The sequence below is a fragment of the Podarcis tiliguerta genome (genome assembly GCF_965153285.1).
Source record: "Podarcis tiliguerta genome assembly, chromosome: 12".
In the NCBI taxonomy this organism is placed as follows: Eukaryota; Metazoa; Chordata; class Lepidosauria; order Squamata; family Lacertidae; genus Podarcis; species Podarcis tiliguerta.
The window spans coordinates 17,284,805-17,300,973 of NC_139545.1; the positions used below are offsets into that span (position 1 = coordinate 17,284,805).

A 16,169-nucleotide genomic window follows, 5' to 3' on the forward strand; every position below is an offset into this window, starting at 1 on the left:
GAATGTCCTTTAAATGTACGGTGTGGCTCTGCTCTGAAACAGAAGACAGAACACAACTCTGAGTGTGCAGAAAATGGGGCAAGTTTCAGCTGCTCTAGAAGAACAAGGAAACTGTGTGTAGAGTGAGGGGGACAAGGAAATAATAGTAAGGTTAAATCAGTCAGCACTATTTATCCTTCTTCCCACCTAAACCCAAGGAAGCTGCTTCAGTTCTAAACTGGTGTCTGTCATCTGTAATGGATTGGATGAGGGGGAACAAATTGAAACCTAATCCAGACAAGATAGATGTGCTTTTGGTCAGCTGGAAGGCAGGATAGGGATTCAGCCTGTGCTAGATGGGATAACACTCCCCCTGAAGACATAGGTTTGCATTTTGGCCTTGCTCCTGGACTCAGCCCTGAACATGGATGCCCAAGTCTCTGCAGTGGCCAGGAGTGTATCTGCACAATTTAAGCTAGTGCAACAGTTGGGCTTGTTCCTTGAGGTGTCTGATTTGGCCACAGTGACACACACCTTAGTTACATCCTAGTTGGATTACTGTGGCACGCTCTAGGCGGGGCTGCCTTTGAAAAGTGCTCAGAAACTTCAATTGGCTCAAAGAACCGCAGCCAGGTTGTCGACGAGGAGCAGACAGCTCCCTTGCTACAGCAGCTCCCTTGCCTATCCATCTGTTTCCGGGCACAATTCAAAATGCTGGTTATGAGCCTGGTGGCTGCTCTCAGACTTTGGGACTCCCTCCCTAGAGAAGCTAGATTGGCTCCCTCTTTGCTGTCCTTCTGCCAGCAGGTGAAAATGTTCTTGTTCAAAGAGACTTTGGGGAACTGACTGTTTTTAATGAAAGGGTGGGCACTGAGCTGATTTCATTGCTGGTATGGTTTCAATAGACTTAATGTATCTTTCTCAATTCCCTGTTTTTAAAATGGGAATAAAAGACAGGCCCCCCCTTCTCTCTCTCACACACACACATAGGTAAAGGTAAAGGGACCCCTGACCATTAGGTCCAGTCGTGACCGACTCTGGGGTTGCAGAGCTCATCTTGCGAACCAGAGAGTGCACGGAAATGCCATTTACCTTCCTGCCAAAGCGGTACCTATTTATCTACTTGCACTTTGACGTGCTTTCAAACTGCTAGGCTGGCAGGAGCAGGGACCGAGCAACGGGAGCTCACCCTGTCGCGGGGATTCGAACCGCCGACCTTCTGATTGGCAAGTCCTAGGCTCTGTGGTTTAACCCACAGCGCCACCCGCGTCCCTACACAATGCATAATTGTTTTTGTCCTATTAACCGGCGCCACTTCAAAGTGTTTCCTCTGAATTATGATGTGTTCCCGAGTCACATTCGACGAACGCTGTCAACTTACTTTGACTGTTGGTAGGAATACGTGGGTGCATGTTCACTGGACGTTTCCACAGCCATCTGTTGTTGCTGACCACTGGCTTCCTGTGATGAAGGTGCTACTGTCTGTGGAGAGGTATCGGCGACAACACCCTGAGGAGATGAACAGGAGCACAAGAGATCTTACTGCCTGTAATAACACCAGCGACATACAGGAGAAAAGAGGCGGTATATAATCTCACCAGCTTCATTATTTCTTTCCAGGTACATCATTGCATTATTTTGTGGAGTGTCAGGGATTACAGAAGCAGCATGCTGGTAGGACACAAAGGCTACACGTTTAATAGAGAGGCATGCCAAGACTGCAGCTTTGCACTGAAGACCTGCAGAAAGCTCTTCCCATACAAATGCAGTGTTGAAATCCACACTCTCCAGGCTATTCTACTTCGTCACATACGCATGGCTGGTCTGATTTGGATCACACTCAGAGCGATTTAATATTTGACCCAATGAGGGTGTTCCCTTTTTTTGTTGCCGTGAGATCAGAATCCAGACCCACCAGACAGGCATGTCGGGTTTGCGACACACACAAAGTGCACTTTCTGTATCATGCTTTGGACAACAATGCAAGGGATTTTCGGATCGTTTTTAAAAGGTAATTTCTGCATAGGTAATGGAAAGATGAAACACGACAGCATTATGAAGTGATTTGCTGTGGCTTGTAAAATTGCGCACGTTATACTTTAGAATTTGATGGAAAGTATTTTTTGCGGGAATAGGTTTTTGCTATTTTGAAAAACATTTAAAGAAAACATTTAAAAAATAGTTCTCAGAAGCATTTCTGGTTTAATTTGTGATTCGGTGAAGGCATATTACTGATTTAAAATAGCTTTGTTATTGCGCTCTAAAAATCTCAAATTCATTCTTTCTTGAATCCTATGTGACTAAGATTATTTTTTTCTGCTGAAGAGGTAGACAATTAACGCTCAGAGTTCCAAATTCAGAATTAGCATCATTATTTTTTTCAAAAATATATACCATGGTGTTAGTTTATAAAGGTTTATGAAGAGTGTTCAAACGGAATGTAAGGATTAAAGTTGACAGCAAAACATGATAGAGAGTGAAAAACCACTGTACTGCAAAGCTTTCAAAAGAATGGATAAAAGAGTTGTGAGGTGATCACTGGGGAGAACGGCTATTTGCAGGCAACACAGTGTAGAAGTCTTTTATGCAGAGCCCAAATATTTATAGCAGAGGCGTGCCAATGCGGCTTCTTGGGGGGAAAGCATCTTCAGCTATCCAAGGAGTGACAGCTGTAAACAAGGCATAGTTCAAGACACCATCACTGAGTCCATGCTGTGCCCATCACATATATATATATAACTGGGTGAAAAGTAGGCTATGATAAAACTGTGAAGAACCAAAAAGAAACACATGGATTTAAGAGTGAACACCACCTTTCTTCTCCCTTCAAGGGTCCCCTTTTTTTCCTTATTGTTTGTTTGTTTGTTTGTCCAGAAGGCCTTATGAAGATGAACAGCAGCAGAAGTCAGCTCTTCCGGGTAGCTGGTGGTCCACAGTGCCGAGCAAATACTTACTCATTAGACTGTCAGCAGCAGGACTCGGCCCCAAGGAGGGAGGGAGCAAATCCTTCATCAAGGATGAAAAAGCACCCAGTCAGTGCAGCAGCCCCCAGTTCTGCATATATACAAGAGGAAGGTTTCCTTTGCTCAGTCATGATTTTTGGTGGGTCTCAAGGGCTTTCAGAAATCAGCTATGGGCAAAAGGCTTATGCTAAGGACAGCATCAAACCTCCCATTTTTTGCAGTCTTCTTGAACCTCTTTTGTGTTTGTGGTCTGACGTCTCGTTTTTGTTACCTGTTCCTGTTGCCACCTCCACCCCCCACCCCCCATGTCATGAAGACTGAACTACCCAACAGAAGGTTCCATTTCATCTTCGGTGAAAACTAAAACCAAACCTGCGTATTTCTCTAAGGGGAGCTACACCATATAAGCAGATGGTCCCATCCTTAAAAACAGTTAAAGAGATGCTTCCCCAAAGAGGTGAAACAAGGTGAAAACATAAGCCAAGTGGACTTACTTCAAGAGGGACAGCTGTTGGAGGCACAGGAGTATACTGGGGGATGTACGTCCCTTGCATAGGAGCAGCAGCCGTCATATACTAGAACAAGGCAAATGCAAAATTATTGTAGAAATGTTCATTGTACTGCACCCAATTATTTTCAGCAAGCAGCATCACATAACCTTGGGGCTTCTAGTCTAATGTGCAGTTCCAATGTGACAGATGAAGTGTGGGTTACAGTGAAGGATTTACATATAAGCTAAACAAGCTATAGCTTAGGGCCCCGATCTCTTGGGGGGCCCAAAAAAAATTAAAGGGGAGGGAACTGGATGTACATATATTAATTGTATTTCAGTTCAACAATTACTTTGATAAAATACATATTTTGTTATGTGCAAATAGCTTTAGATACCTATTAGGTCCATAAATTACCATATAGCATATATTCAACACGAAAAAACAGCAACAATTTGTTGTTGACAAAGGACAGCTGGACAGATAAAGGGCCCCGTTACCTTTAGTAGCTTAGGGCCTCATCAAACCTAAACCCAGCCTAGGTGGGTTGCTAAAGCATTCAAATTCTAAACCAATTCAGTCCAACTAGCTAATCCACGGAAACGCCATTTACCTTCTCACTGTAGCAGTACCTAATTATCTACTAGCACTGGCATGCGTTCGAACTGCTAGGTTGGCAGGAGCTGGGACAGAGCAACGGGAGCTCACCCCGCCGCGGGGATTTGAACTGCCGACCATACGATCGGCAGGCCCAAGGGGCTCAATGGGTTAGACCACAGCGCCACCCACATCCCAGTGTCATCCCCTCCCCTCTGGTGGCCACTATTAAGCCCAGAAGGGACGCTACCATTGGTGCTACCAAAGGTTTTTCCTTGGCCTGGTGGCAGCCTGTGGCAGGTGATTTTTGTCAGGACTGTGGTGGTTGTGGAGGAAAAGAATTAATTCACAGCACTGTGCATCACAGAAGCAAAAAAAGTCACACACAGCCTTGCCGACTGCTACACATTAAAAAAGAGAGATGATGTAGGCATTTAGCATCATGCCTATTTTGGCCCAGAGAAAGCTAAGCATTCATGTTTGATAAAGTGCTAGCACAGCATAGCATGCATTTGGTCTTTGAACCCTGAAGGTTATTTCCCACGTGACCCCTGTACGCATTAAAAATGGAGGAGAGTAACACCCCTTAGGAGTAGCACAAGTGAAGCCTTTGTGATTCCTCCTCAGTAAGTAACTTGGGGAGATTCCAACTTGGTGCCACACATTCCCAAACCTGTTTACTTTGCAGGAAAAGTCACCAAACTGACATTCATGTAATTGATCGCCACCTTCATCCATTCTACCTTACAGCTATTTAAAATGAGAACAATTAAGTGTCTAGAGACCTGGAAAGAAAGGGGGGGGGATAGCAGGGAACGCCAAAGAAAGAAAAGGAACAGATGTCTCAGAGCTTCCCCTTCTATAGCTGAGACCGCTAACTTGATTTCCTTCTACGCATGAATTGTTTTTAATTTCCAGGAAGCCGTCTTAGCTATCAACATTAGAAATCCTCCTGAAAAGCTCTTGCCCTCAAGTGCTATAGAAACATCCTTAATTATGAGTGTTTTTCTGACACTCTTACAGCATTATTCCCTTCCTGTATTGCTTGTAGAGGAATTTGGCTGAAGGCAACAAATTACTCAAATCCTTCAATGTCCTATCAATATTAAGTCGTCACATTGCTTTGTTTTGCCACTCTCTCGCTCACTGACAAAAATACTCATCCACGTCAGCAAGACACCTCCAACACCTGTTATCTTCAGAGAGGCACAGAATATCCAAATGTTCCCTAAATGTGGCTGGATGGGTCTTAAAATGAATAAAACATGGACCAGATTTACCTGGTGAAATAGGAAAAGCTAAACACCTTTTTTACAAAACGTGCCTTAAAACATCTCTTTTCAAATGAGCCTTGAATTCTTGCCAACACAATACCGTGAGGTAGAAAAAGAGTCACAGAGGAGGGAAGCAAAGAAAACACAAATATTTTGATACTGAAATTCATGCAGGCAATAATATCCTGATTTTGATGGAAGTTCTGTCTGCAAAGGGGGGCAGCCTCTTGCTGTCATGGTGCAGCCTAAGGGTCAAGGAAGGATTGTGCTGGTCTGGGAGGTGGCCCTTTTCATGACAGACCCGGAGAAATCTCAAAGTTATCCAGCGTTAGTGTCAGCCATCGGAAGAGCTGAAGTGAGAAGCAGCAATGGACCAGATGAGACCCATTCCTACTTTCATTTAGTGCACGCTGTGGGGGGGCAGGTGGTGCAAATTGTTCAGAAACACCATGCTGCTGCCCTGAATTTTCACGTGGTGCAATTTTCATAGCAACAACAGGTGCCTTTTCCAAGGAGGAGCCGCCCATTGTTTTGTGGGATTTGCAGCCACTGCTCCCCGTCTCCTGTTGCTCAGGCACCATATATTCTTAGAAGGGCTTCTTCACTGCGTAAAGGGACCCCTAACCATTAGGTCCAGTCGTGACCGACTCTGGGGTTGTGGCGCTCATCTCGCTTTATTGGCTGAGGGAGCCGGCATACAGCTTCCGGGTCACGTGGCCAGCATGACTAAGCTGCTTCTGGCGAAACCAGAGCAGCGCACGGAAACGCTATTTATCTTTCCGCTGGAGCGGTACCTATTTATCTACTTGCACTTAGATGTGCTTTCGAACTGCTAGGTTGGCAGGAGTAGGGACTGAGCAACGGGAGCTCACCCTGTCACGGGAATTCGAACCGCCAACCTTCTGATCAGCAAGTCCTAGGCTCTGTGGTTTAACCCATAGCGCCACCCGTGTCATAATCCTAGTCAATTGGGTAACACAGAATTCAGCATCAGATATGGTGGCCATGGTTCTGGGGTCAGCTCACACCACAGAACCTTAGGATAGGATGTTGGGGTCATCCTATCCATTCTGACACCAAATATATTTCTACATGCCCCAAGTAATGGAGCTCTCATGCAAACTAGTACATGAAGATGTTCTACTTGAATCCCACAGGGTGACACTCTAGCTACATTACAAGATACATCTGTTTTTGCCAAGGAAAATATTCAGCTTAGACTTTATCCCTGAGCGAGGTACTGTAGTTCTCACACAATTACCCCACCCTACTCCTATGGGCAGCTTCAGGAATGACGAGAATGAAAACACCCATGGCTTGAAATATAATGTGAGATGGAGACCTACATTCTTGGTTCTAGAAACTCTGTATATATTGGGCAGATTACTGGGAATTAGCCTTACTTGACTGATGGTGCTTGCCCATTATACTGTCACAAGTATGTGCTTATTTATTGATTTATTATATTTTAAATACCACCTTTTCCTCCAAGGAGCTCAGAGTGGTGTACATTCTCCCCCCCTTCTGCCCCCCATTTTGTCATCACAACAATCCTGTGAAGTAGGTTGAACTAAGAGACAGTGACTGGCTCAAGGACACCCAGTAAGCTTTATAGTGAGTGGGGAATTGAACCCTGGTCTCCTAGGCCATAGTGCAATACTCTACCTATGACACCACACCTGCTCTGCAAAAATCTTGGACACAATTGATTTATGGCTGCTTCCTGTGATGGCTGCACTATGAAAACATTACCAATTAAAGCAGACATTTTGTTGGTGAGCAGTACTTTAAATGCACAATGTGGTTCATAAATACATACTTATCCAATACGGGATGTGATCCTATACTTATAGGAAATACCCACTAATTGCTAACAGCTTTGTTTCAGCCACAGTAATCTAGTGAGACCTCTGTACTGAATTTATTAGAAAATGAAGCTTTCTCTAGATTAGGGATAGAAAAAAACAGATGATGCAACAAAATGAATAAGGTCAAATAGGTTAAAATAAAATTTGAAATCAGTAAGGGAAGCACACCTGTGAATTTATTGAGGGTTTATATCATCTCCTGTTTTGCTCCCTCACATTTTATCTAAGGCAGGAGAAAGGCCTGCAAAGGGGTACAACATGTTGTATTGGACAACATTTCTCATTTGGACTGTGCTCCTCCCATTAAATCCTGCTGTGCCACAAAGACCAGCAAATTCCACAACACCCATTGCATCCTCCTCGCTGGAAGCAACCTTCCAGCCCAATCTGTTGAGTGCATAGTCAGAAAAAAGTTGAGTGCCATGAGAGTGAGTGTTTTCCCAGCTGATGGCCTGGCAGTGGAAGCTCCGACCAGTGAATTGTCTTACCAGGCTCTATTGGAGGGATGCACCTTAGTGCTGAGCACCACTTTGCAGAATCCAGGTGATTCACCACTAGCACTCAAACACTTTTAAATTGCATCAAGCCATTGCCCCAGAACACTTTTATCTGTTATAGCTTTATATGCATGCTCAGTATTTGTTTTCTGGAATTAGGTTACAAATTGCTTTTGAAAGGGCGAGCAGAAGAAAGAATGGGGAAAGTTCATAATTTATTTAGGAGACCACTGTAAGCAGATGAAAACATTAGCAGGATTTTAATCCCACTTGTAATGTAACAGATATTATGGACAATCTGGATAGATACAAAACATAGACTATGAAATAACAGGCAGTTGGAAATGATCATGGGACCCAAGGAGTGGAATGGGGGGGGGGGGTCGCGAGATTCAGAGAAATCTCATTTTATGGATATGTATTTGGCACTGTAACTAATCAAATAAAAATGTTTGTTTTTTTAATGAAAGGGCGAGCAGAAGCTGGTGTGCTTGTTGTGAAAGAGGAGGCTATCTAAGATTGGTAACCACCACAAAGAACTGCGATTAATCCTCAGCATTTTAATTAATGCTCCACGGAGAATCTAATTTACATATAGACACAATTTCTGCACACCCAGAGTAACTTTTATCCTCACGCAGACCACGGGTGTGAGAAAAATCAGTGTCTGAAGACACAGAGCCCCAGAGTGGGGCAGTTTCACGGTTAATTGTTTCCTTATGCATCTTGCCTTGCACATCTGATAATAATAATAATAATAATAATAATACTTTATTATTTATACACCGCCCATCTGGCTGGGTTTCCCCAGCCACTCTGATTGCACTAACACATACAGATCATAGCTGTCAACCTTCCCTTTTTTGGCGGGAAATAACCTTATTCCAGCGCCGTTTCCCGCTGCTTCCTACTGTTATCCCGGATTGTTAGATATCCCGTAGACTGTCCCTGGGATAGGTGAGGCTGCTGATCCCTTATTTTCAAATCTGAAAGTTGACAGCTATGATACAGATATGTGCGTGTTTCCTTGTTCAGGTGGCCCTCTGGAGTGCAATCAATCCCACTTTGAGGGGGCTTCAACGTATTTGGGAGTGGGAGGGAATAGAATGCCACTGAAGTATTTCCCTACAAAACCAACATTTTATCTGGGGAAAAGTTTCAGCAACAATCTGCCCACCTAGCCGGCTCATAAAGACAGCCATTTAATGCAGCTGACTGCATCGGCCCTTTCTACTGCCCTCCTCAATCTAAAGGCAAACATCAATGCTGGGAATTTTAATGTAAAGAAGCATTTAATGAAATCAGCGCTGGGGGAAAGAAAGCAATCCACTTCTATGGGAAAGGAATTAATCAAGTCTTGTCTCCACATTGAAATTTCAGTGCGCTGATCGTAAATAATTTCAGACAGACTGAAAGAGACACACAACTTCTGGTAAATGCTTGATGGAAAAGGAAGTGAGCAATGGCTGCTCTGGTTAAAGTTTCATTCAGTATAGAAATATATTCGGAGCAAAGCAAACAGGGAGGAAAGGTTGCAGGAAAGAAGAGACAGAAAACAGCAAGATGCAATGATGAAAAAGAAATTGTTTCAAGATTCATACATCCCCCCTCCCCCCCTTCTGAATGTGCCTTATGTCACATAATTCTCCCTAAAGCCATTAATACAGCAATCCTATGTATGTTAACTCAACAAGTGCTATTATGTTCAAAGGAGATTACTCTCGAGTAAGGGTGCACTGGGTTGCAGCCACTGAAGAGCAAATTACCGTATTTTTTTGCTTGATAAGACTGACTTTTTTCCGTCCTAAAAAAGTAAGGGGAAATGTGTGTGCGTCTTATGGAGCGAATGCAGGCTGGGCAGCTATCCCAGAAGCCAGAACAGCAAGAGGCATTGCTGCTTTCACTGCGCAGCAATCCCTCTTGCTGTTCTGGCTTCTGAGATTCAGAATATATTTTTTTCTTGTTTTCCTCCTCCCAAAACTAGGTGCGTCTTGTGGTCTGGTGAGTCTTATAGAGCGAAAAATACGGTATATACCTGTCAGGTAATTGTGATGACTTAAGTCTGAAAATGTTTGCTCACTATGTACAATGGGTGGCAATCTTTCTCCAATGCTCCCCCATCGCTTATTTAGTCGGAAATCATTTAAAGTAAACTGATTCCGTGTTGGCTGGCATATTGCAATTTCTTTTTTCTGTGAGTTTTTATTAAAAGGGCTTATTTCTAGTGGATTTGTTAAGGTGCCTTTCCATTTTGCTAATGAGAAAGCTGAAGGCCATTACCTGTTCTGATTAAGATCTTACTGGGAAGAAATGTGATGTGTACATTATGAGGACGTACATAAAGGAAATATGTAGCATATCCAATCAATCAGCTGAGAGGCTGACAAAAAGGGGGGGGGGAATCATATTCTCGTTCTGTGAATAATACTGATGGAAAATGTTGGGAGGATAGAAAAAGAAAATGCATTTGAAAGGTGACTCGTGGGCATCAGCTAAAATTATATTGGTATGATGATCAAGGTTATTATTTGGGGGAAATGTAATTAACAGAATGCAAAATGAAAGTGACAATTGTCATATTTTAAAGCTTAGTGACACCTTTCATCCAGAGCATATGTAATAGTGACGCCTGCCAGAAATTCTAAATAATTCTATATAATTGAAGATGGATCTGTGTGACTCTTGTTTTAAAGTCTATAAAGAAGACTGAGCTTTCATGAAGAAATTTGCTTTGAATTAGGAAGGCTTGACTAAGTCTTAGCGTGGGGAACAACCAGACAGCTTAAAACACCACGTAAAACACAACAAGAAACGGTTCTGTGGTCTCTCTGTCTTTCTGAACCTGCATAAAAGGCTTCAGCTGACATAGAGGAAGATTCTGTGGCCCACTGATCGGTTAATCTTCCAGGATAACCAAGAGGGGAAATCGTACCACAGAGAGCACTTCAGACAATGCAGGCAGACAGATATGCAGGCAGACAGAATGGATGATCCAGCAGAGCTTTTCCATTTTACCACCTCCAACTATAATCTTTGCCACGATGCAGGATCTTTCGGAGACTGAAAATGGTTTCGAAATGAGAACCGTCTGAATATATTTCAAGGCAGAGCCTGAGCCCACCATAGGATATGCACTGCAAAATGGAGCGGGGGGTGGGTGGGCTTGATCTGCTGCTCAGTGTCTACACACCAGCAACACTGACAAATCATGCAGAACAGCACACAGCTAACAGCACACAGCTAAATTTTCTTAGTTAACATGAGACGTGCTCCAGACTTGCGTCTTATTGTTGAGAGAAGACAAACTCTTTATCTACTTCCTGCATAGCTGTCAACTGTCCCTTATTTGGCGGGACAGTCCCTTATCCCAGCGCCATGTCCCGCTGCTGTCCCTTACTGATGAGGCTTCATTTGGCTGCTGGCTGGGCTTTCTGCCTTTGGCTCAGAGGGGCTCAGAAGTCGAGCATACCTGTGCCCGGAAAATCCCTTATTTTGACTGCTGATCCCTTATTTTCGAGACTGCTGGTCCCTTATTATCAAATCTGTAAGTTGACAGCTATGCCCTCTAGTCACCCTTTCTCTAAAGTATAATTCACATATATGACTAAGGGCAGGTAAAGATGTGGCTTGCACCACCCACCAGCTGATCAGTGGCACCTGCAAAGCTCTGTGCATGCCCACCTGACAAACATAGCCCACAGGGTGAGGGACAGATAAGGTTCTGGCCTGCCAGCCAGACCCAGTTCCTACCCTTGTCCTAGTCTTTCAAAAGCTGCTCATCAACATTCAAGAATTCCCGCTCTGTGCCTATGCTCCATACATGCTCAAACAAGTAGTACATGATGTTCTGTTCTCAAGACCACAGTACAGGCTTGTTGAGGGACACACGTTCCACAAGGCTCCTGCGGGATCTGATTGTTTCTTAGCTTCTCATCCTTCTCATTCACTCCTAGGCTTCGGCATGTTAGCCATATGGCATTGCAACCGACAGAAAAGCTCAAGCATCTTTCTCCTATACCAACCGGTGTTTGTTGGCAAAATCTTCCCCATCTATATTAAAGCTGTTTTCAAACAAGAGCAGTTACAATCTCTTGACGCAGGCAAATCATTTGCAAATGCAAGCCTGCCATTTGCCAGCCGCCCATGTAACGGGTTTCTCTCTCTGAAAAGTAGGATTAAAACAAAATAAAAAGTACTTCTGCCGCAAGGATTCCCATTACAAAGACTAGCTTTCATTGTTCTAGGCTTATTATGTCATCATATATACCTAAACCGTGTTGAACTTCAAAATCAATAAAGCTAATGTTTTAAAGGTATGAGGAGAGAGTATTTTCAGAGATGAAAAAAGAGACTCAGCAGTTCTCTCAATTACTGGCTGATTTCAGAAGGTGATGAATTCCGCCTCTGGAGGTGTGAGTCAACCAACCCAAAGAGGAATTATAATTGTACAAACTGAGACAGCAGCTGCTTATCACTCATCCTGGCCTCAGGACTGAAACTTTTTGTTAACTGAAAAAGATCACGGGAAAGAAGGCTAGGAAAATAAGACTGTTGAGAAAGAAAATAAAACAGAGGCAGATGCTGTCCTATCACTACCACAAATAACAATGTTAACACAACTTTCATATTTACCATTAATGCTTAGATTATAAATCACTAGTGGCTATTTAAGTTCTCTATGTGTCTTAATTTCTGTTAAATATAACTTGATGAAAGTAAATATTTTATCACAGCCCACCCTATTCCTATGGCTGTGTTTTGTTTTCGCTATTATGTTAAATTTTAGATTGCTGTAACCCACTCTGGAACCAGCTGCTAAATAGCAGGTGAGAACAATTAAAGTAGGAGTTCTCCAAAGCCAGCTTCTCCTCTACATTAAGAAAATGTCTACACAAACACAGCATCACTTCGACCCACTGCAGGGCAACTCCGGAGAGAATCACTGGGGACAGTGAATGGGAGGCAAAGCCAATTATGAAAAGATCAACGATTCTACCATTGTGACTGAAAGCTAATAGGAAATATTTTGGAGGGGCACCTGAACCTCCCTACTCCTTGGAATTTCCTCTGATCCAATGGACGAAGACCATTCATGACAAACATAGGAGCTAGGAAGTCCCACTGAGAAGCTCCTGGGAAAAGCTACATATCTGTTGGAATTGAGTCATGAATGGCTACCCTTCAGTCTCCTCATCCAACGAACGTTTGCTGGAATGAGAAAGTGAATTGACTTCGTCTCTCTTAGCGCCTCTTTTACGTTACGTTCTCTGCGACGAACTTGCTGGGAGTCTCATGTTTGCCCATATAAACGCTCAGCTGAGGCAAATATTAGAGAAATTTCTTAGAAAGCAAAGGCTGAGCTCACGAAGGCAAACATTTGCGCTAGCTGGCTGATTTGCAGAGTCGATCCAATTCAGCTGGGGGATATTTTACTACAAAACCTAGGGCTTTGAATGTTCAGAGGGGGTGGAGCTCCAGTTCTCTGCAACAACACGTATCCTGTTCCCGTGACAAGCTAGAGTAGGATCAGTTACACAACACAGACAAAAATATGGAAACCTGGGATTTGATTTATTCCAACCACAGAATTTCCCTTTTTGCCCGGGTGGGGGGCTACAGACAGCAGAATGCTTCCTTTTGGTTTCCAATTATAGAATACCTAGCTCTCACTTTAATCCATTTTTAGAAGAGTCTTACCAAGTGCACATTTCCCCCCTGCAATGTTCTTGATGGGGGGGGGGGCGAGATTAACATAATGGAATGAATTATTTACTCACTTCTCATCAAAGATGCCCAATCACTCCAGCCACAGGGGATTGGCAATCTATGTTGTAAAGCGATAGGAATTATTCCCTTTTGTAAAATTATACGCTACCTGTTGGAACTGTTTGTCACAAATTCTATTATTACCATTTAAAAAAAAAAAAAAACCAGGGGAAGGGGCTAGCCAGCCTGTTTTTATCCTCATGTTTATCCTCATTTTAAATGCTGTGCACAAAAAGCTGTTTCTACTACACTTATTTTAACTCTGGCATATTGGATATTCATAAAAAGCACTTGTTTAATATATCATTATATCAGTAAGAAAAGCGAGGGAGAGTAAAAGAGGCTCCACGCCCAAAAATGGAAGGCAAGAAGAAAGTGAAGCCTCAGGTTTTTAATTTTTTTTAAAGCTATGATTGTGCTCTTAGAGCAAGTTTGATTTTTACAGTCACGTTAGTTAGTATGTTCTTTCAATCATTGTGTGTTCCAACTAGCCTTAGGGTGGGCAGCCAGGGGCCTCATTTGACAGCACTGTCCCTTTGGGCATTGTCTTGGCATATATATTGTGTCTTGACCTGATTGGCATCCTATATCCTTTTAAAATGTGGCACTTGGGGGGGGGGCTGTTATTGGATTATTGTTCTTATTTTGATTTTATATATTGTGATATTTTCTGTGAACAGCCGGGTATAGAGCGGTATATAAAGTCAATTAATAATAATAATAATAATAATACAGTCGTACCTTGGATGTTGAACGGAATCCGTTCTGGAAGTCTGTTCGACTTCCAAAACATTCAGAAACCAAAGCGCAGCTTCTGATTGGCTGCAGAAAGGTCCTGCAGCCAATTGGAAGCCATGGAAGCCGCATCAGAAGTTTGGGTTCCAAAGAATGTTCGCAAACTGGAACAATCACTTCTGAGGTTGCGGCGTTCCAGAGCCAAAACGTCTGAGTACCAAGACATTTGGGATCCAAGTTACGACTGTATGCACATTCCCTCTCTCACGTACATCATGGCTTAATATGTCATCTGAACCCAAGGCTGTAGTTAAACTTCCTCCTCTTTAACCACATTCTGTAGTCCAGAACAAACCTTGGCTACAGTTCTGAAAAAGTAAAATTCACTTGCTCCCAAGGCACCGGAACCCACTGCCTTCAGGAACCACATGGTTCCCTTGAGTCTTAAAATCAGCCATTAAGAGCTTTTGCAGAGCACAGCTCTCGCTAAGCTATGTTTAACGTCCAACATTTTGACAAAAGTAATTACGGTGAGACGCCGCTGACAAGGCATGTTCAAAATCTCATTTTTCATCCTGAGCCGATGAAGAATTTCACAGGGGAAACTGTACGTAATACCTCTGAGTGCTACAAACTGGACAAATTCATAGTGCAACCTGAGAAATTATGAACTTCGGCATCACCTTAAACAGAGTGGTACAAGGACACATTCTGTATCTGTATCCAAAGCCCCTTCGGACATTATGAACAGGGAATTACAACGTGAGTTGCAACATGGAGCCACGCATACCAGCCCCAGTCTCAACATCTGTGCAGCTCAATCACTTCACTCCCAACTTTCCCTGAAGATATTTCTCAACACAGGAACACCATTGGTCCATGTAGCTTTGTATTATCTACGCTGATCAGCAACAGCTGTCCCTAAATGGCCTCGGCCCAGTATACCTGAAGCAGCGTCTCTACCCCTCAGCTCTGAGGGCCTTCTGGCGGTTCCCTCACTGCGAGAAGTGAAGCTACAGGGAACTAGGCAGAGGGCCTTCTTGGTAGTGACGCCCACCCTGTGGAACACCCATCAGATGTCAACAAAATAAACAACTATCTGACTTTGAGAAGACATCTGTAGGCAGCCCTGTTTAGGGAGGTTTTTAATGTTTGATGTTTTATCGCTTTTTATTATTAATAATATTCTGCTGGGAGCCACATGGGAAGGCACATTTTTATCAGGAACCCTGATAGTGCAGGGCTCCCAGCTGTGTGGAGGTGGTTTCTTTGTTTTTCGCTTCAGGGGCAGCATTACTCTTTTGTTTTCTTGCTAGTTGCAATTGATTTCTATTTCTTAATACAGTGGTACCTTGGTTCTCATACGTCTTGGTACTCAAACAACTTGGAACCTAAACACTGAAAACCTGGAAGTAAGTGTTCCGGTTTGAGAACATTTTTCGAAAGCTGAACGTGCTCTGTTTTGAGTGCCACGCTTCCGTTTTGAGTGTTACGCTGAGGTTCTGTCAGTTTTTGCTATTTATTTTGCATTTTTGTTTGGGCAGCTTTTTTGTTTCGTTTTTGTGACTGTGTGGAACCCAGTTCAGCTGATTGATTAAATGACTGCAGTACATGGTTTATTGCTTTCATTTTATGGATCAATGGTCTCGTTAGATAGTAAAATTCATGTTAAATTGCTGTTTTAGGGGTTGTTTTTAAAAGTCTGGAACAGATTAATCCATTTTGCATTACTTTCTATCGGAAAGCGCACCTTGGTTTTGGAACGCTTTGGCTTTTGGAACAAACTTCTGGAATGGATTAAGTTTGAGAACCAAGGTACCCCTGTATAGGAAAGACAAAACATCTGAATACCAGGGTGATCGGGTATTTCATCGCTTCCAATCTTCTCTTATTCTAGGAGCCTTTTATGCCTAGATCTTCAAGGACTTTATGCCACATCCTGGCTTGTAATGGCGGGATGTTTGGTAGACGGACATTGCAATTTTACCTCACATAACAG

At 43.1% G+C, this 16,169-nt stretch overlaps 1 protein-coding gene across 9 annotated transcripts in view; it reads right to left on the bottom strand.

Annotated features, from left to right (window-relative positions):
* RBMS3 (RNA binding motif single stranded interacting protein 3) overlaps window positions 1-16,169 on the bottom strand; it is a gene marked incomplete at its 3' end in the record, with an annotated part of 742,271 nt that overhangs the window by 9,912 nt on the left and 716,190 nt on the right. For 7 of the 9 annotated variants that reach the window (XM_083405003.1, XM_083405001.1, XM_083405007.1 and 4 more), the window contains 2 exons: window positions 3,437-3,517; window positions 1,361-1,488 (listed from right to left, as the gene is read on the bottom strand). In XM_083405003.1, the coding sequence (XP_083261129.1) occupies window positions 1,361-1,488; window positions 3,437-3,517 (209 nt within the window). Of the gene's footprint in view, window positions 1-1,356; window positions 1,489-3,436; window positions 3,518-16,169 lie in introns of those variants that run through there. The other 2 variants (XM_083405004.1, XM_083405009.1) reach the window with 1 other exon arrangement.